The 21,887-nt window shown below is 34.4% G+C and overlaps 1 protein-coding gene, 1 long non-coding RNA gene and 1 pseudogene across 2 annotated transcripts; 1 reads left to right on the forward strand and 2 right to left on the reverse strand.

The window, feature by feature from the left end:
* Positions 1-3,152: 3,152 nt before the first annotated feature.
* On the reverse strand, positions 3,153-8,597 carry LOC18104674 (uncharacterized). The gene is made up of 2 exons (XR_008057157.1): positions 8,215-8,597; positions 3,153-7,504 (listed from the first exon to the last, which is right to left on the reverse strand). It is a non-coding gene; the product is annotated as an uncharacterized LOC18104674 (long non-coding RNA).
* Positions 8,598-15,454: 6,857 nt separating this feature from the next.
* LOC112323930 (small nucleolar RNA Z247) lies at positions 15,455-15,586 on the reverse strand (annotated as a pseudogene).
* Positions 15,587-17,746: 2,160 nt separating this feature from the next.
* LOC18104675 (putative pentatricopeptide repeat-containing protein At1g12700, mitochondrial) lies at positions 17,747-21,771 on the forward strand. Its single transcript, XM_024583299.2, has 3 exons — positions 17,747-19,622; positions 20,763-20,916; positions 21,037-21,771. Exons 1-2 carry the CDS (start codon positions 17,787-17,789, stop codon positions 20,790-20,792), a joined length of 1,866 nt encoding a protein of 621 aa, XP_024439067.2. The 5' UTR covers positions 17,747-17,786; the 3' UTR covers positions 20,793-20,916; positions 21,037-21,771.
* Positions 21,772-21,887: the final 116 nt, after the last annotated feature.

Raw genomic sequence — 21,887 nt, forward strand, 5'->3', positions numbered from 1 at the left:
TTTTTTTATTTTTAAATCGTTTTGATATGCTAATATTAAAAATATATTTTTTAAAATATTATTTTAATATATTAAAAAAATCTTTAAAAAATAATTTCAACTAAACTCCCAAAAAAAATAAAAATCATTTGAGATACAGTGGGCGTTATTTATTATGATAAAAAAGTCATTCTAGTGCCAAGAAAAGAAAATTCAAAGTTCCGCGTCTTGCAACCTTCAAGAGATCGAACTTGAATTCTGTGTGAGACAATTAATGGTTTGTCATGACCGGAGACAGGACTGCGGACTCAAGTTTGGTCAACATGGAAGAAAGGCCACATAGCCAAGAACTCTTGTAAAATATTATTTCATATTAATATTTATCATTGGCTATTAATTTCTTGATATTGTTACATGTATGTGAATTGGTTTTCATCATTATTCTCTTGAAGGTATTAAAATTTTTTTTTAACTCTTAATTGAAAGAAAATTTATAAATACATTTGATTAGAAATAATTATTTGATTTAAATAAAAATTATATAAAATCAAAATCAAAATTTTACTTTAATCAATTCTCTTAAAGAAACCAAAAAAAAGTTAATATAATTTATTTTTTTGTCAAACATACTTTTAATCAATTTACTCAATTTTTTTTTATAATGGTTCAAATTGTTGATTAGAATCTTTTATTATTAATGTTTGATATTATGAAGTATTAGATAAATAACACTAGTTGATTAGTAAAACAATACATCTCAACCATCAATTCAAAACTAATCTTATCATTAACAATAATCAAAGGTGTTAATTAGAAAGTCAACTTAATTTAATGAATTAATTAAGAAACCAAAAGTGTTTCTTTTATTTTAGCCGTAGTTAAGATCACTTTGATTAGCCGTGTGGAAAACTCACTCCAATCACTTTCATGAACATATAAAATATATTGTTGGCTTGCGTGATTTTTTATGATTAAAAAATTGTCCTTAATTACATGTTTAATGAAACAATGTTTTTCCTTTGCTCGTCTCTTTTACGATGCATGGCAGGCATATCGAGATTCGGCTGATTTGGGTTTAAATTGGTTTAAATTGAATAAAATATAAACCAAAAGAGAGAAAATCAAGAAGACTAAAAATAATCCATTCCAAAAGGTTGAAAATTGGATCAGTCTTGACATGTTTTTCACGTATATACACTTGAAAGATTATCCTTGACGACAGGGAAGAAGATTTGGAAAAATTTCGGCTGACCGGAATAATAATTGAATTATTTTTGAAAACAAATCAGAAGAAAAAAAATTAATTTTTTTTCACATGAAATTAATTTGAAATTAAAATCAATAACAATTAAAATATGCAATCAACAACCTCAATTGTCTAATGATACTTCTGATACAACTGTTGGTTTCCTGAATATTATACACGCAGCGAAAACTATGAAACAAAGTTATTTGGAAGTCCCTAAGATCCCGTTAGATAAATTTAAAGTTGTTTAGGGATTTATTACCTGAAATTTAATCTTTTTCGGGTTTGAATAATTTCTTAAAAACTGGGTTGATGCAAACTACAAGTCGTTTAATTATCCGGTCTCCAAAGATAATCCACACGAATCACATGTGAGAAATCTCATAAATTCCTATTTAGGAGAGATGGATTGTTATGTCTAAAGTGCTAGCTTTAATATTATGTTTGCGCAGTTTTTCTGTCTAACATACATCCGCTCCTCTTTTTCACTTACAAAATAATAGGCTTAGCTTTATATTTACAGGAAATCCTAAAAACTCTATAAATAGCAAAATATTTATTTGCCCCTTAAATGATATACATATATTATTGAAGAATAATTTTAGAAATTTAATCAATCAAGTCCTTATTTGATTTTTTTCTAGATCTAGAATATAATCCCTGTAATAATTATATTCTAGTTCTTAATTTCTAAAATATATTTTAATTAAGTCATACTTAATTAAATCATCCCAATTTAATTTCTGACTAATGGTTCTTAATGTGTGTGACCCATTAGGTTCTTAATATGTTGGCTCAAATATAAATTATAATTATAATTAAATAGAAATAAATAAATTAAACAATTTAATTTATTATCAATTTAACAATTAATTAATTTATATTTGAAGATTAGGTGCATCGTCTAGCAATATGTCATGATCTCCTAAATATTAAAAAAGTTATTAGTGGTTTGACTTAACCTTTCAATGACCGGTTTCCCAGTGTAATTAATATATTTTCATCAATAATATTCTGATTTAACATTAAAACATAGAGTATGTCTGTCATGTTAAATCATGTTTGTTCTCTACATAATAGTTATTGATCGTTTGAATAAGATTTGAAACTTTTTTTCAAATCTCATTCCACCTTGGCCAAGGATTTCTCAATCAATACTATTTGAGAATAGATAAAATATTTTTTTTTTCTAATTCACCTAGGGGCTAGGGTGATGAATCATCTTTTGATCACTCTAATACCTTCATATATTTCATGTTATACCTAATGTCTACCTTTTTGTTACCTCAATTAAGATAACATGTAACAGGATCATAACATAACATTCCCTATATAAGATGACTTAGTGATCTTAAGTTTAAGGATCACTTATACAACCATCACGTGAGTCTTTCCATAGACATGTAATTTCTCCGTATAGAATTCTCATGCAGGTCAGTTCGGTGTACATATCTTATGACAAGTACCTACATATTAGTTATACCCAAGCTTCTAAGAACAGTTGCTTCCTTTCATAAAAGAAAGAACATAATATGTATCAATCTTTGTGACTCTAATTAATGTATAATATTTAAGAGAGTATCGACCATAAATATTTTAGGAACAATGCATTAATACAATAGAAATCTCATAATTATAACAACTTTATAATTTTCTTTGCAAAGTATTTTTATATCATGAACTTTATCTTTACTTTAGATTCATTAATCTAATATTATATAAATATTAAAGATAAATTAAATTTTTATTAATAATAAATATATATTTAAATGAATATAATAATAAGTAACCAATTAGCTACAGATTACCGTAAACAAACAATTATTTCCATGATTAAACAACATCCTGTAATGAAACACACAGGTATCACCATCATATAATTACAACATATTAACACTTTCAGCTTCGAGCATAATCTTACGAGAAATTTGCTAAAAAGACAAAACATGCAATCCCATATTACTTCACATACAAATTACTTAATGCCAATCAAAATTATATTAACATTTCTTTTAAACAGCTACATCATCTTGACTTCCAAATAAATAGAACAAAAGATCCAAAAACCAAGAAAAACAAAAGAGAAGAAGGGGTAGTCTTCTATGCAAAAATACACCATGACAGATAACAATGGAATGAAGAAGTGATTCAATAATAATCTACCAATATTCTTATTTGGTTGAAGAAGAGGCATCTTAATTAGGATGATGAAGAGAAAACTTGAATAGCTTTCATCAATTAAATCTACCAAAACAGTTGACAGACACATAAGTCCACGTGTATCGATTTATAACCCACAAGAATCAAATGCTAGTCCCAAACACGTACTTCACCAAATCCAAGCAACTGTTTGAAAACATGATCATCATCTACCATGCACCAACTTTGTTGCTTGCGCATATGCTGAGAATCCTTGGCTTTTCATCTCACTAATAAGTTGCACTGTTCATGGATCCTTGTGCTGGAGAAATCCTCGGATAAGAACATTATAGGAACAATTATCTGGTGGGCGGTCATCCTCTTCCATTTGTCTGAAAGATTTATATGCTTCATCTAGCAATCCTTCTCTGCAAAGTCCATTGATTACTATAGTCCAAGCCCGAGCATCAAGCTGCAGCCCTTTGACTGAGTTCCGAAAACAACTCCAGTGCATCTTTAAGCTTCCTATATCTGCACATGGCAATGATTATGATATCATAGATCACCAAATCATGAGGCTTCAAGTAACTTTTTTGCATGTCACAAAATAGTCCCAACGCTTGATCAAGATACCCTTGTTTTCTTAAGCCATCAAGCAAAGTTGAGTAGGTCATTAAATCAGGGAAATGGCTTTGGGCACGTATATCCTTGAAAAGCTCTTTTGCTTCCAAAACTCTCCCTGCCTAAAACAATTCACTTATAAAAATTATTTTTTTATTTGAAAATATATTAAAATAATATTTTTTTTATTTTTAAAAAATTATTTTGATATCAACATATTAAAAAAATTTAAAAATATAATAAAAAAATTAAATTTAAAGAAACATGATTTTAACAGTTAAACAAGGCAGGAAACCAAACTAGAGAAAAAATAAAGCATATATCATATAGAACCTAGCAGGATAAAGCCTTGAGTAGATGCTCGAGAGACCAAAACCGCCACTTGAAAAAGTTATACAAGTAAATCCATCATAGACCAAAGCAACACGGAAAAAGCTAACAAAAACTCCAGCATCACAGACAATTCTCTATCAAATATTACACTTGCAGCTTGTTTATAATCTTCAGCTTCATTCATGATCTGATATCTCACCTTCTTTTTTTCTTTTTTTCTCTAGATGCATAGCATTATGCTTACACAAAACGGATCTGAAATGTTTATCTACAGATGCAAAATTATACTGAAACACCAAACCTGATATCCATGATTGTTGTTTTCTTTTAAACAACAGATACAAAATGCTTGAACAGGACATGAAAAAAATATAGACATTAGAAGATTCTAAATTCACTTGAGAAATTATTCAACACCTGAATATCTTAACTCTACTTATTATTATTATATGCGTGCTTGGAAAGTGTATGTATGCACCAGCACATGCTCAAAAGTAAATGCTAGGAAGAGGGGAGTATGGAAAAGTGATTTTTAAAAACCTAAACACTCACCTCCTCGGTTTCATTGATGGCATTTCTCCTGCAGAAAATGGGTGTGAAATGTTTGTCCATGTGAACATTATGCAAGTTTGTAGTCTTGATGTCTCAGTCACGTACAACAAACAAGAAAGAAAAGTAAGACTTTTTTTTCTAGAAACTGGGGAGGTTAGTCAGTAGCATCAACACATCTCAAATAAGGCAGTCGCTTTGATTCTGATGAATAATATATAATGGTGCTTAATGAACACTTCACGTGAGTACACTTCAATGTTTTTAGTATGGCAGGCTTTGTAGGAAACCCTTATTTAGGTCATTGTGAAGGTAAAGTCCTGGTTTGGTGTACAGTTTTCTTATTTTCTTTGGCATTATATTTCCTAATCTATGATTTCTCTCGAATTTGTTACCATTACATGGTGTAAAGATCAACTATATTACACTATATATGGCAGAGTATCATGGATTACATTGGACATGTAAGAGTAAAAACGGTGGTCCTGGGTATGTTGTTGCATTTGCATCCTGTATCATCAAAGGTTTTTTAGTGCCAAAACAGCAACTGAGAGGACAAAAGTTGAGCAAAGACACTAGGGAATCAGCAACATGAACAAGTGCAAACAACAGCAGGATCACACATGAGTAAGAGGGTGCTTGGCAGTGTGGTAGCGGTTGTTTATCAAATAACTTTTTGTGCCGAAATGCATGCCAATGATTTTTTTTATTTTTAAAAAATTATTTTTGACATCAGCAAATCAAAACGATCCAAAACGTACAAACCATATTAAATTTTAGCAAAAAAAAAATTAATTTTTTTTGGAAACGCCGGTTTGTACCGCGTTCCAAACATGTTCTAAGTGCACTAACATGCACAGCAGCCACATTCATATAGATGGAGTCAGCATTGATGGAAAACAACTAAGATACCATCAGCTCAACATAACCAAAAAGGTGTTTCTTGCAAAGGCATTCCAAAAGGTAGCAGAAGTTTTGAGTTTTCCTAAGAAATTTACGTAGAATTCCACGAATTTCTCACATGTTTCTGCAACATGACAGAAAATCACCACCAATTCAAACTTAGGTGGCCATTTTTCTTGGCATCATTTCAAGGGTGGACCGCGTGTTGAGTTCTGGTTGAATGTTGACCGTAAAAAGTACTAACTTTGCAGTCAAACCAAAGTCACCTTAACAAGGGACCCAACAAGGCTACAACCCATTTCTTGATTCTTCAATACATGACACTACTAATGAACATTTTCAGCTTATACAATAAAGTTTGACATGCAGAATGAGATGAGGCAAAGCACTTATAAAGCTTGGTGAATGCCTGCACTGAAAGTCTCACAGTTAGTGTCTGATGATGTTAATTGAGAGAGTTTAAATATCTACAAGGGGTGCACTGGCAGACAAAATCCCATAAGTTTTGCATTAACAAAATACCTGAAGAATTTGGATCGATGTATCCTTCATGATGAAGTTCATCAACTACTGCACAGTAAAACTCGAGATACTGAAAACAAGGCAAATTATCATTTCCAGCAACTTTCGATACCACGCGATACCCATACCAGAGTTCTACAGATATATGCTTGATTGCAAGTATTTCTACAAGTATTTTTCTGGCTCAACCAATCACAAAAATTAACACTTTTAATCTGAACAATCACTTTCCACAATTTTAGCCCCTCGGCGTACTCTTCTTGATGCGCTCACTCAACTTACATTAACTCTTTTATAATCCACTCTTACTAGCCTGCTTTTTTTCCTTCCTGCCTCGGGAGAATTGCCACTTTCAAAATAAGATACAACAACTTTTTTTTTCCTCCCTTTTTCCTTTCATTCTTGTAGACGAACCTCTTTAGTGGTTGGTTTACACCACAAAGGCGACCGAAGTAGTAAAGTGGGCCAACATAACAAGATGATGAAGACACAATACCTTTCATGTTAGTTGGCTGGACAAGTTCAATAAACTCTTGTATCTCTGCAAAGCATGAGTGATTAGAGTAAGGAACTGAAAACATGTACTAGCTGGTGGTATCTATCAGCATATCCTAAATTACCGTCTAGCTTATCAGATGACTGTCTTTTTTTTTGTAACGAGAAGTTAAGAGCGAACCGAAGAGATTGTTGTCTCCTTTGACAAGTTTCAGCACCCATAGAAGACCAGATGGCATGATTCCTATTGTTGGTCGCATTGTGTTTAATCCCTCTAAAGTTTCAACGCTGAAACTGTAACGAGGAACTGCTTGGACTCTTGTTAGAGAAGTTTTAGTTGTGAATGTGTCATGGAATCCAAGAAGATACATGGTTTGTAAATGTTCTGGCCACACCCAAATCTTCAAAGGAAAGGAAATTAAAGCTAAAACAAACCTGAACCAGAAATAGTTTGCAAATGTAATTTGCAAGTAACTCACTAAATTTCAATCAACACCTTGCATGGTAACTGAGCTAAGAACTTGGTTCTGTGCTTTACAGAAACACATCCTTCATAATCCACGCATATAAAAGATCAGAATCTTCCATCAACATCAACGATGATCGTACCTTTACGTTAAGCACACGTGAAATGTGAATTAGAAGCTCTTCTTTCCCCAAAGTATCAATCCCAATAACGATGTCATGTTCCAGATGAGAAGCAATGATGTCAACAACCTGTCATTACCAAGTAATTAAACCAGTAAAAAAAGTTGTATAACTGATCTTTTTCCTATTTTGAAGCAATGTAATATTCTCCGCCAAGCCCATAAACTCAAAATAAATCTACTTACTTTCATGACCATTCCTAAGACACGAATACTAATCAATTGCTCAATATATTTTCTCATTTTCAGCACCAACATTTAGCTCTTTATCCATACTTCATCCCTATTAACCGGTATCCATTCTTCGCAATGCACATTAATCGTAAGCACCTACCAAAAACCACTCAAAGAAAGAACTGCTATGTGAACAAGAAATATGCAAATCCTACCTGTTGAGCAGTAACTTCTTGAGTGGGAAAATCATAAGACGGATTACAATATTTATTATCCAAGTAAAGAGAATCAACTGTCTCATTCTTGAGAACATTAAGTAGCCTACTCCTCGCATCCTTTGCCCTCTTACTATCAACTTCCCATCGAAAATCCCCCGTATACATCAAGCATCCAAACTCCCCGCGAAATAAAAACATGACCCCTCTTATTACAGTTCAATCCCATCAAATCTCCATAGCCAACCATCAAAAAAGTGATTTCGGAAAGGTATTTATTTTTTTTCTGAAATCGATTCCCAAAATATCTCATGCATTGCGATTGAATAAGCAAGCGAACTCGGCCGGTGGGTTCCGGGATAAAAAAGAAAACATAAAAAAATTAGCTTACCAGAGCAGTGGTGGGCGTCAAGAGCCATGACATGAGTGGTGATTTGAGATCCGGTGGTCGGAGAAATGAGGAAAAGGAATGCCAGATGTGAAGATCGACGACGCAAAGTAGAGAGAGGTTGAAATCAGGGAACTTGAAAGGTAAGAGCTTAGCGGTTAGTTTGGAGCAAAAGAAAGGACCTTTTCCCCATTTTGAGGTCAAGCCTTGAGTGTGGTCTGTGTGTAAGTGAGTCAAGAAGTATGTCTGGCTTGACTCGGTGAATCGGTCCACTGATATCAAACCTTTCTCCATCGACATTTGAGAGACAGGCGGAGGTTTTGATTTTTCGTTTTGGCGGGGAAATTTGATTTTATTTGAATTGTTTTGTGATTTATTTTATCTTATTGAGAGACATAGCGTGTGTGTTTGTTATATTTCGGAGGTGGAAAATTTGAAGAATGAAATCTTATAAGATGTGCTTCATCATATTCGAATAAAAAATTCAATAATCATAAGCTAATTAATATTTATATATCGTATAAGAATTTTGGATAATCTAAATCTAATCTAAAAAAAACCTAAACAAAACAGGAAATTCATGTTTATTTGTTGTGCGTTCAGACACATTGCACTACGCACTCATTCACTGTTTTACTATTCACATATTGTTCATTGCTTTTTTTATTTCATTTTGATTTTTAAACTTTTTTCTCTTTTAATGACCAATTTCTTATAATTTACAACTAAAAGTCAAAGTTCTAAGTCAAATGATTAAAGTTCAAAACACGTAAAAAGACAAGTGGTCATTGATGACTTTGAGCAAAAAAAGGTTTTTTTAGTCCACAAATTTAATTTTCACTCTCTTTTTTTTATTTCTTTAAGCTTAATATTTGATCAAAAACTTTATTTTATTTTTTTTGTTATAAAAAAATAAAATCAATAACAAACAACAAGTTAAGATAAAATATTTGATCGGCTATTAAAAAAATCAAATTTAATATCAATAATTCTCTTGAAATAAAAAATTATTTATGGTGGTTTTTTCTATCAACTATGCTCAAAAAATAGATGTATACTTAAAAAGTCTTTTTAATTAGATTTAGTTTAATTCTTGATTTTTATTGTTTTGGAGTAAAAAAAAAAAGGCAATTGAGGATTGTGGAGGTGTTTTAGGCCTTTTATTTTTCTTCTAAAAACTGGCTCAAATGGGCTTTAGAGGTAAAACCAACTACCTGATTTTTTTTTCTTTTCTAATATTATTGGGCCATACTTTTCTAGCACAAGGTTGGTTCTATACCACCTAAATCCTGTTTATTTTTGTGTTTTAAAAGTGTTTTTTAAAAATTAAAAAAATTTATTTTTTATTTCAAATTAATATTTTTTTGGTGTTTTCAATCATTTTGATGCGCTGATATCAAAAATAATTTTTAAAAAATAAAAAAACACTATTTTGATATATTTCTAAATGAAAAGTATATTAAAAAACAAAAACAACCACACTTCCAAACAGGCTACTAGTGCATCCAACTTGATTTTTCTTAATACCTTTTTCTTTTCAATGGTTTATTGTTTTCTCGATATCAATATTATTCCCATACTTAATGATTATTTTTCATGATTTTAAATTTTTTATTTATTAAAAATCAGTGTAGAAAAATAATCATTATGGTAAAAATAACTAATCTTTCATGGAGCCTTACATAAAATAAAGATATTAATCATTTTTTTCTATAATAAGTGAGGCTTGAGGATAGATAATACATAATACTAAAATAGAGTTAATGTAATAGCTTTTTTTTCTCTTAAGAAATTCAACATAGGCTTTAGATTAATATTCAGCATAATAAGGATTTATTTGTTGATAATTTATCATTTCAAGTTTTTATTATTTTTGGCTAATTATTTGTTAATTGATTCAAAATTGATCATGTTTCTTAATTAATATTTCCATTTTCCTATGTAAATTAATATTTTATTTCACATGATAGAAATAAAAATAATATTCTAATCAAAATGGATATCAAGCAAGTTTTTAATGAAATGATTTATCTAGTAAATTCTAGACACTTTTAGTTATACCACCACATTTATTAGTTTGTTTAAGTTCTTGTTTGGTATTGCATTCCAAATAGGATTGGATAAAATTAAAAAAATTATTTAAAATTAATATATTTTTATTTTTTTGAATCTTTTTAATATGTTGTTATCAAAAATAATTTTTAAAAAATAATAATAAAATATTATTTTAATATATTTTTAAATAAAAAATATTTTGAAAAGCAATAACTAACACACTAAAGATATGCATGCCCAGGCACATCCCTAGATTTGATGACTTGCTCAACTTTGCTTGCATGATGGCTCAAGGAAAACAAGGGTATCTTGATTAGGTGGTGGGACTATTTCGAGACATGCAAAACAGTTGATCGGAGGACTTCTCGAGCACAAGGATCCAAGGCCAGGCAAAGGATTCTCGGCAAACTGTTGGTGGCTTTTGTGAAGTTCATCAAGGGGAAAAGGTGACGTAATAGCTTCATACAAGGTATTATTAGTCTTGTCGAAGTCTGGAACAAGCCACCAATCACTAGCTCTTGTGGGTTATAAACTGATACATGCAGACTTGTATGTCTGTCAACATGTGGTTTTAATCCCATGCATGATCAAGTATCCTGTATCTGTTGTTCAAGAGAAAACAATCATACTGTGGTGTTCCTGTATAATTCTTGCATGTGTGGATAAACATTTCAGATCCTTTTTCAGCAGGCAAAATGCAATGGATCTAGGGGAAAGGGAGAAAAGAGAGGTGAAAGATTAGATCGTGAATGAAGCTGAAGATGGTGAACAAGCTGCAGAGTGTAATGTTTGATAGAGGATTTTCTTTGACGCTAGAGTTTTTGATAGCTATCTCTCTTGCCTTGGTTTATGATGGATCCAGTTGTATCAGTTTTCAGGAGGTGGTTCTGGGCTCTCGAGCATCCACTTCAGTCTGCATGCATGCTGCTAGGTTCTGTACAGTTTATGCTTTATTTTCCCTCAAGTTTAGCTTCTTTTTTGCTTAATCTTTCTTTTGAGGCTGCTTTGTTGTTTTCTTTATGCTTTTTGCCTCTTTATCATTTTCAAGTTTTATAATATAATTTTGTTTGAGTCTGTTCCAGATTCATGTAATAAAAAGAAATTACAATATGAAAGATGAAAGAATGAAGAGAGAAAGAGTGAAAGAAGAATTACAGAAATGTGTTTTTCTTAATTGATTGAATACTGTTACATCAAGGTCTTATATCAATTACAATCTCTGATTCAAAAATCCTATAATTAAGGAAGCAATAAATGATAAGATATACACTCAATTCTTAGACTATCTGTTGCGGATATGATTTTCATTATCTTCAGTATCAGTAATCTCTTGTGCAGATATGATCAGAGATCATGATTATCTTCAGTTTCAGTGATCCCTGATCATGATCTCTTCAGTATCAGGGATCCCTGATCATGGTGGCAATCCCTGATCATGTTTATCTTCAGTATCACTATTATCCTCAGTGGATATGATATTATCTCTAGTATCAATAATCACTGATCATGATTATCTTTAGTATCAGTAGTAATCTCTTGGGCAGATATGATCAGAGATCACGATTATCTTCAGTGTCAGTGATCCCTGATCATGATCTCTTCAGTATCAGGGATCCCTGATCATGGTGGTAATCCCTGATCATGTTTATCTTCAGTAGATTGGATAATATCTTCAACACGCCCCCGCAATCTGAACGGGAGGTTACGAACGTTGAGATTGGAGCACAGAAGATTGAACCGCGCAGCAGAGAGCGGTTTTGTAAGAAGATCGGCTAGCTGATCACGACTGGACAAAAAATTAACATTCAATTTTTTTTGAGAAACAAGATCTCTGACGAAGTGGAAATCAATCTCAATGTGTTTTGTGCGTGCATGGAACACTGGATTGGAAGAGAGATACGTGGCACCAATATTATCACACCAAAGAGTGGGACTTTGAGATAAGTGCAGACCAAGTTCTGCAACTAAGAATTGTAACCATTGGAGTTCAGCTGCTGTGTCTGCAAGAGCCTTGTATTCAGCCTCGGTACTGCTACGAGCAACTGTGGCCTGTTGTTTACTGCGCCAGGAGATTAAATTGGAGCCAAGAAACACACAGTAGGCACCAACAGATCGACGATCATCGGTGTCTCCTGCCCAATCTGCATCAGAAAAAGCCTGAAATGTAAAGGAGCTGCTACAAGACAATAGTAAACAGTAGGAGATGGAGTGTTTGAGATAACGCAGGAGTCTCTTGACACATATCCAGTGGGACTGTTTTGGTTGATGCATGAATTTGCTAACGCGATGAACAGCGAAAGCAATATCAGGCCGAGTGAATGAGAGGTAATGAAGGCCGCCAACAATGCTTCTGTACAGGGTAGGATTATCAAAGTGTTCAGCATCAGTGGCTGTCAATGCCACAGACGTGGACATGGGAGTGGAACACGGCTTGGCACCATCCATTTTGGATTTTGTAAGCAGATCAGCAATGTATCTGCGTTGAGTGAGATAGAGTCCTGTAGCATCACTTATAGCTTCAATGCCTAAGAAAAAACTGAGAGGGCCAAGATCAGTTATAGAAAACTCCTTATGCAATCGCTGAATGATATCTGTGATAATGGCAGCATTAGAACCCGTGATGATAATGTCATCAACATAAATGAGAATGTAAATGATGTTAGACGTGTCCGTGTGGACAAAGAGTGACAAGTCTGCCTTGCTGCCAACAAAGCCAAATTCTATCAACACAGCAGCAAGTCGGGAAAACCACTGGCGGGGCGCCTGTTTAAGGCCATATAAGGAGCGTTTGAGCTTATAGAGATGATCAGGAAACTGAGGATGTGTGAAGCCTGGTGGTTGATCCATGTAAACCACTTCTGTCAGATTGCCGTGAAGGAACGCATTCTGGACATCCAGCTGACGAACTGTCCAATTATTGCAGACTGCAATGGATAAAACAAGCCGGATAGTTGCAGGTTTTACAACCGGACTGTATGTTTCATGAAAGTCCACCCCTTGCTGCTGATGGTACCCCTTAGCAACCAGTCGGGCCTTATATCTTTCAATGGAGCAATCGGCTTTCCTTTTAATCTTAAAAATCCAGCGACAACCAATGACATTAAGATGGCGTGATGGAGGGACCAGTTCCCAGGTTTGATTGCGGAGCAAGGCATCAAATTCAGAATTCATTGCTTGTCGCCAATGACATGATTTGGAGGCTTCAGTAAATGAAGTAGGTTCTTGGCAGGAGGTAGAAGCAGAAACAAGCAGTGCTCGAGGCAGAGGATACAAGGTGTGTCCATCAGGGGCTTTTTTGGGTTTGGAAATGAGATTTTTAGATCTTGTAACCATCGGGTGAGTATTTGGAATAGGTGGGATTGTGTTTGGGATCGTGGCTGTGGGATTGGAAACTGGTATGAGAGGGGAGGCGGGGGCAGTATCAGCTGATGAATGAGTAGTTGGCTCCGGAGTTGAAGACGATGCTGGCAGAGTAGAATCAATATGTGGTGATGGTGAAGGTGCACATGTACCTGCAGGTGTTAGTGACAAAGAAGAAACAGTATTTGAAAAAGGAACGACTGTGAAGGGTGTGTCTGGAGAGATAGAAGAGTGATGATCAGGACTTTTATATGGAAAATGGTTTTCATCAAAAACGACATGACGGGATACATAAACTTTACCTGTTGCAAGATCAAGACATTTATAACCATGATGGTCCAAGCTATAACCAATGAAAATACAGTTTTTCGATCTGAAATCAATTTTGTGTTTGTTATATGGTCGAAGATAAGGCCAGCATGCACAACCAAAAACTTTAAGGAAATGATAGTCAGGTGTATGACGATAAACAATTTCGTATGGAGATTTGTGATTAAGAATAGGAGTAGGGAGACGATTGATAATATAAGTTGCCGTGAGAAAAGCATCTTCCCAAAATTGTTGCGGAAGTTTAGAATGTGAAAGTAAGGACAAACCAACCTCAACAATTTGTCTATGACGACGTTCAACTGCACCCATTTGTTGATGAGTGTAGGGACATGCTTTACGATGATGAATTCCAATTTGAGTTAGAAGTGTAGACATGCGGCGATATTCGCCTCCCCAATCAGATTGAATATTTTTTATGGTACGATTAAATTGTCTTTCAACAGAAGTTTTAAAGAGCAGAAATACTTTTTCAACATCAGATTTAAGCTTAAGAGGAAACAACCATAGAAATTTTGTGCAATCATCTAAAAAACATACATAGTATCGAGCACCACTAGTGGACAAGATAGGTGCTGGTCCCCAAACATCAGTATGCACGATGTCTAAAGGATGAATAGATCTATGATTGCTGGTTTTGAAAGACAATTGACTGCTTTTAGCTAGTTGACAATCTGAACAAACTGGAAGTCTTTTATTTGCAACAGGTAACGTAAATGCAGAAATTGATTTATGAAGAACTGGAAAGGATGCATGACCAAGCCTGTTGTGCCATACTTGGTAGGAAGCTCGTACAGCAGTAAGTGCATGAGGAGGGAGTGTTTCTGACAGGCTGGAGAATGAATACAGACCGTCTTTAAAAGTGCCGCGATGAAGGATTTTCCCCGAGTAGTCCTTAATGAGAAAAAAATGATCATGAAATTCAAAAAACACAAGATTATCACTGCAAAACTGTTGAACAGAAATTAGATTTTTTTGAATTTCAGGGACAAGAAGTATTTGTTTTAGTACAAATGGTGTTTCGGATGGAGTTAAAATAGAAGAACCAATTTGAGAAATTTGCAAACCTGCACCATCTCCAACAAGGACTTGATCTGAGCCAGTATAGTCTTCACTCCGTAGGTTCAAATTGGCCATGTTATTGGTGAGATGGTGTGTAGCACCTGTATTAGGGTGCCAATCTGGTGGAGAAACAGCACCGGTTGTAGCCATCAGACCATGCAGATTGCTGGTTTTGACAGCATTATCACGGTAGGTAACATCAAAACGATGATAGCATTTTTTTGCAGAATGACCGGGTTTATCACAGACCTGACATATCATAGGATCTCTATGAAATGTGTTCCTTCCAGATGAGCCATTATAGAAGGATCCTTCTCTGTAATTCCGGCCTCTGCCTCTGTATAAATTGCGTCCCCTGTAGGAAGAAGAAGAGGGCTGACGAGCAGCAACATGAACAGAGGGCTGGACAATGGGTGAATTGTTGTGCAGCAGACGGGATTCTGTGGTGAGTAAGAGAGCATATACTTCCTCTAAAGTGACAGGATCGGTGCGGGCTGTGATGGTAGTAACAAAGGGGTCATAATCATGGCCAAGACCTGACAGTAGATAGGAGATGATTTCATCACAGTGAAGAGCATGGCCAGCGATAGCAAGCTCATCTGTCATGCGTTTGATCTGCATAAAAAAATCATGTGCTGATTGTGCACCTTTACGAGTGTTAACAAGTTCAGTGCGGAGTTGAATAACCCGAGCACGTGATTAAGAGGAGAAGGATTTGGCTAGAGCACACCAAATTGCAGCAGAGGTAGTATGAGAAACTACTTGAAGGAGGATGTTTTCTGAAATTGTAGAGAAGAGAATAGCAACGATGATGGCATCTTGTCTCTGCCAATGTTCATAGAGAGGGTTGGAGGTGATAGTAGAGGTTGCGGTGACGGAAATTTCTTTGGGTGGGATGGGAGTGGTTCCATCAAGATATCCAAGAAGACCTTGCCCACGGAAAAAGGGAATTAATTGAGCTTTCCAGACATGGTAGTTATCTTTTGAGAGTTTTGTAACATTTATAGCTGGAGGAGAAACAAGTGGAGGAATTCCATTAACAGTAGCATCTAAGGTGTTTAGTGAAGAGGAGGCCTTTTGTGTGACGTGAGTCAAAGGCTCTGATACCATGAAAGATGAAAGAATGAAGAGAGAAAGAGTGAAAGAAGAATTACAGAAATGTGTTTTTCTTAATTGATTGAATACTGTTACATATACGTCTTATATCAATTACAATCTCTGATTCAAAAATCCTATAATTAAGGAAGCAATAAATGATAAGATATACACTCAATTCTTAGACTATCTGTTGCGGATATGACTTTCATTATCTTCAGTATCAGTAATCTCTTGTGCAGATATAATCAGAGATCATGATTATCTTCAGTTTCAGTGATCCCTGATCATGATCTCTTCAGTATCAGGGATCCCTGATCATGGTGGCAATCCTTGATCATGCTTATCTTCAGTATCACTATTATCCTCAGTGGATATGATATTATCTTTAATATCAATAATCACTGATCATGATTATCTTTAGTATCAGTAGTAATCTCTTGGGCAGATATGATCAGAGATCACGATTATCTTCAGTGTCAGTGATCCCTGATCATGATCTCTTCAGTATCAGGGATCCCTGATCATGGTGGCAATCCCTGATCATGTTTATCTTCAGTAGATTGGATAATATCTTCAACACAATATTATAATCATTAATTATTTTAAATTTAGTTTTGAGTAAATAATAGAATTCTACTCATCTATATAAGTTACAATCCCGATGACAATAAAAGAGAGAATTCAGCCTCCATAGGAAAAAATTGTAGCCTCCTCATATCTTATTAATTCACTTAATATTTGATGACAGACTTAAATATAATAACATGATGATTAAGAGCATTTGTATACTTGCATCCACATTTATTTTAATAAAAACATTTAGAGACCAAGACGACTATATTTTCGATTCAATTGGACCAACAAGGGTTATTATTTTAGATTTAATAACCTTGTCTTTTAAAACTATTTTTATTCAATTAGATGATAATAAATATTTATATAAAAACAACTTGATATAATTAATATATATATGATAATAATTGATTATACCAAAAGAATATTTGCTAATATTATAAAAAGTTACTCTAATTTTATTCGAGGACAAAATAAAAATTGAATGGCATTTAATAAATTAATATCTAGAATACATTCTTAAATTTCTTCATATAATTTTATTATAAAAAAATTATTTTTTTCTTTCAATTGCATACAAAATATCTAATTGTGATTTTTATTTTTTTATTGAAACTTTTTTTAGATAATTTTTTTATTTAAAAAAATATTTATGTTGAGAAAAAAATATATAAATGAGATTTATATTTAAAAGATATATTTTTACCTGCTTATTTATAATTATTAAAATTTAAAGAAAAAATATTTTAACCACCTTTACTTTTTATTCAAAGAAACAAGCTACTAGTAAAACAAAATACATGTTTTAGTCGAACAAAAAAAATTGCATGAAAAATTAATTTATAAAAACATTTTTGTCATCCAAAATTAAATTATATTCAAGGTTTGAATGGACTTATTTATTTTCTTGAAAAAATCTAATATATTAAAATATAATTTCACCAATTAAAAAAGAAACGGATAAACCCGATCCATTAGGAGTCATAGGCCCAAAGATGAAATGGTCATTAAAGCCCATAACGTTTCCTAATAACGAAGCAGAAAGACCGCAGGGAAAAAACTGAGAGAGCGAGGCTGCGAGAGTAAAAATTCTTACAACGATGGCAATGAAGCGGCTAAGCCTTCTGCTCGCTCCATCTTCTGCTGCATCTCCAGCTTCTCCAGCCTTTCTTGGGTTTCCTTTTGAACGAAGCCAAATAAGAAATATGGGTATGATTCTTAAACCCTCTTTATTGTTCAAAGACAACAACCCCTTTTGCTGCCTTCATTCTTGCAGTAGTAGTGGGAGCTACAGACATACTAAAGACAAAAAAGGTTGTTCTTTTAGCAACATTAATGATGCCTTGTCTGCCTTCAACCACATGCTTCATTTGCAACCTCAGCCTTCTATTGTCCAATTCAGTAAATTATTGTCTGCAGTTGTCAGAATGAGATATTATGAGACTGTGGTCTTTTTGTCCAAACAAATGGAACTTGCAGGAATCTCTCATAATGTTTATACCTTTAACATCTTGATTAATTGCTTCTGCCACTTACATGCTGATTCTGGGTTCTCTGTATTGACCAAAATCATTAAACTTGGTTTTGAACCCAGTGTTGTCACTTTTTCTACCTTAGTTAATGGGCTTTGTATTGAGGGTAGAATTGCTCGAGCTGTGGAATTCTTTAATGACATGGTGGCAAGGGGATATGAACCTAATCTACATACTTATAATACGATTATCAATGGTTTGTGTAAGATTGGAGATACCTCTGTGGCTGCTGGATTGCTCAAGAAAATGGACGAGGCAGGTTGTGAGCCGGATGTTGTGACATACAATACAATTATTGATAACCTTTGCAAGGATAGACTAGTCAATGAGGCTTTAGATATCTTCTCTCAGATGAAGGGTAAAAGCATTAAGCCAGATGTTATCACATATACCTCTTTAATGCATGGCTTATGCAATTCAGGCCAGTGGAAGGAGGCTTCAGCATTGTTAAATGAAATGATGGGTCTGAATATCATGCTGGATGTAGTTACATTCAGCATGTTGATTGATACACTGTGTAAAGAAGGCGAGGTTTCAGAGGCTCAAGGTGTATTAAAACAAATGACAGAAAAAGGTGTGGAGCCTAACATTTTTACTTATAATTCATTGATGGACGGATACTGTCTCCGAAGGGAAGTTGTTGAAGCGAGAAAAATATTGGATGTTATGATTAGCAAGGGTTGTTCACCTGATGTTTTTAGTTATAGTATTCTGATCAATGGATACTGTAAGACCAAGAGGATAGATGATGCGAAGCAGGTTTTTGATGAAATGATTCATCAAGGCCTAATTCCCGACACTGTTAGTTACTCCAATCTTATAGGTGGCTTGTTTCAAGCAGGGAGAGTTTTGGAAGCAAAAGGGCTTTTGAAGGATATGTATACCCAGGGCCACTCCCTAAATTTAATAACTTGCTCAATTTTGCTTGATGGCTTAATCAAACAAGGTTGTTTTGATCAGGCGTTGGGACTCTTTCGAGACATGCAAAATAGTTACTTGAAGCCTGATTTGGCAATCTATAATATCATAATCGATGCCATGTGCAAATCTGGGAAGCTTAAAGATGCAAGGGAGCTGTTTTTGGAACTCTCTGTCAAAGGGCTGCAGCCTAATGTTCGGGTTTGGACTACAATAATCAATGGACTTTGCAAAGAAGGATTGCTAGATGAAGCATACAAAGCTTTCAGACAAATGGAAGAGGATGGCTGCCCACCGGATAATTGTTCTTATAATGTTTTTATCCGAGGACTTCTCCAGCACAAGGATCCAAGGGCAGTGCAACTTATCAGTGAGATGACAGGCAAAGGATTCTCAGCAGATGTGCACACCACAGAGTTGGTGGTAGATGATGATCTTGTTGTCAAACAGTTGCTTGGCTCTTGTGAAGTTCATCAAGGGGAAAAGGTAGTCTTGTCAAAGTCTGGACCAAGCCGCCAACCACTTGCTTTTCTTTTGTGTGGTTGTTAGTTACCTGTTTGGGACTAGCATTTGGTTCTTGTGGGTTATAAATCGATACATGTGGATTTATGTGTCTTTCAACATGTGGTTTACTAGATTTAATTGATGAAAGCTATTCCAGTTTTCTCTTCTTCATCCTAATTAAGATGTCTCTGCTTCAACCAAATAAGAATAGTGGTAAATTAATACTGAATCACTTCTTCATTTCATGGTTATCTGTCATGGAGACAGGGAGGTAGTAGTAATTTTGTCATTTTGAGCCTTTGTTAAAATAATACCTTTGAGAAGGTAGGTTGAAATCAAGAGTTGAGATCTTTAATAATTATTGAAGAAGGGGCTTAGGCAGTACCATAGTAGAACTTTCTTGGTCATAAGTTTTTTATGAAATGAAGAAGGTGAGATTGTTCATTGTTGGAAGACATCAACCCTTCTGATCATTTCCAAAATAACATTATAAAATTGATTGCTTTAAAATTACAAAGTAAACAGGACTTCTTTGATTTACATGTTGCTGCTCTGCATTACTTCGCCCATATCTATACCTGCATTTTGGCTTATTCATCGCCTCAATATCCTAACACGACTTATAATTATAATATATGTATGCTTGGAAATACAGCCGTGTACGTTTCAGTATGTGACCTCTCTTTTTTCTTCCTTCTGTCAATAACATGTGCAGATGCTACTGACTAGCATCCATTTTCTCTCAAGTGAATCCAGAATCTTCTAATGTCTCATTTTCTTTTTTCCTGTCCTGATCAAGTATCATGTATTTTTTGTTCAAATGAAAAACAACCATCCTGTATCTCAGGTTTGGTGTTTCTATATAATTTTTGTGGCATGTTTAACTACAAGAAAATAGGGGAAGCCTGCTTCAATCTAGCGAAATATCCTTGGAGTCATGAATGATATTTGCTTTGCATGATTGTATGGTGATAAATTTGAAGTGTAAAGAATTTTTAAAAATCATGTTATTCTTTTTCTTATTTATTGACTACAACCAAGGCATAAAAAATGTAGGTTGTGAATAAACTTTTTGCAAAAAATTTATACCTGAATAAAACATTTCACATCCGCTTTCTGCAGGCACACTGTGATGGATTTAGAAGAAAATGAGAACACAGAGAAGGAGATGAGAAATCAGATCATAAATTATGCTGAAGAGAATCGACATGCTTTTTATGAGAAAAAAACAGCAAAGTTGTGAAACTAAGAAAGCTCAGAACCGAGAAAGAAGAAGGTAAGTTTTTTCTAGGAAGCCACTTTTCTGTGCCCTTTCAGCCCTCTCTTGACGTAGATGCACATTACCCATGTTCCTTTCACCTTTATTATGATTTTAGACAAATGTGTTTTTCTGCAGTTGCACGTAGCGAGCCATGAGACATTCCATAAAGAAGCTGAAAAAAATTACTGGCAAGACATTGCCAAGCTCATTCCTTGAGTGGTGCCGAATGTTGAAAAGAAGAGAGGTAGGAAAGATACTGAAAACAATCTTCTAGTGGTAATTCTGGTGCAAAGCCTGGAAAACCCACTTATCTTCCAATGATGATGCATCTTGAAGATGAGACAAAGCCCTCCACCTCATATGATGCCACTGCAAAGGATGGGAAAGATGCCAAGGATGCAAAAGGCAGGAAAGATAGCAAGGATGCAAATGAAAGGAAAGATGCCAAGAATGGGAAAAGTCCTACTCCTGCAAATCCTGTTGCAGCTGATTCTGCCACTGGAATAAGCATTCTTCACTCCTAAAGATGCTGCCAATGGTGGTGCACTTGACTTGTTGAATAACTATATGCTCCTGCTGCTGTTGCTGAGGATGAGAAAAGCTGCTTCAACGGAACCAGCTATAGCTTGGTGATGACACATCGTAATTCTTGCTATTAAGTCCTGTTTTCCATTTAAATACCGTGCTTAACCATTCATTTTGCATAGTCAGAAAAATAGGAGCTCTCTGTTGCTGGAGTCTGCAGCATGTGTTGTGGAGAGCTTTCTTTTTAACTGTAGGATTCTCTGGCTTTATGTGCCAAAAAGAAAAAAGTATCTGTTACTTGCTTTTTATGTAATTATCTAGCTATATCTTTGCTTGAGCTTTGCATCTGATTTCTGCATTTCTGGATGTGCCATTGAACTATTTGGACGTTCTATAACTATCTTAGTAGGGTTTTCCATGAGCAGTTGAATTTTGAAAAGTAAGAAAACCGAAAAGGTGCC

This window comes from Populus trichocarpa, chromosome 13 (assembly GCF_000002775.5).
Source record: "Populus trichocarpa isolate Nisqually-1 chromosome 13, P.trichocarpa_v4.1, whole genome shotgun sequence".
Lineage (NCBI taxonomy): Eukaryota > Viridiplantae > Streptophyta > Magnoliopsida > Malpighiales > Salicaceae > Populus > Populus trichocarpa.

Coding starts and splice junctions, on each gene's coding strand:
- LOC18104675 (XM_024583299.2), top strand. CDS start 17,787: ATGGCAATGAAGCGGCTAAGCCTTCTGCTCGCTCCATCTTCTGCTGCA. Junction 19,623..20,762: donor AAGTTCATCAAGGGGAAAAG/GTAGTCTTGTCA, acceptor CGCTTTCTGCAG/GCACACTGTGATGGATTTAG.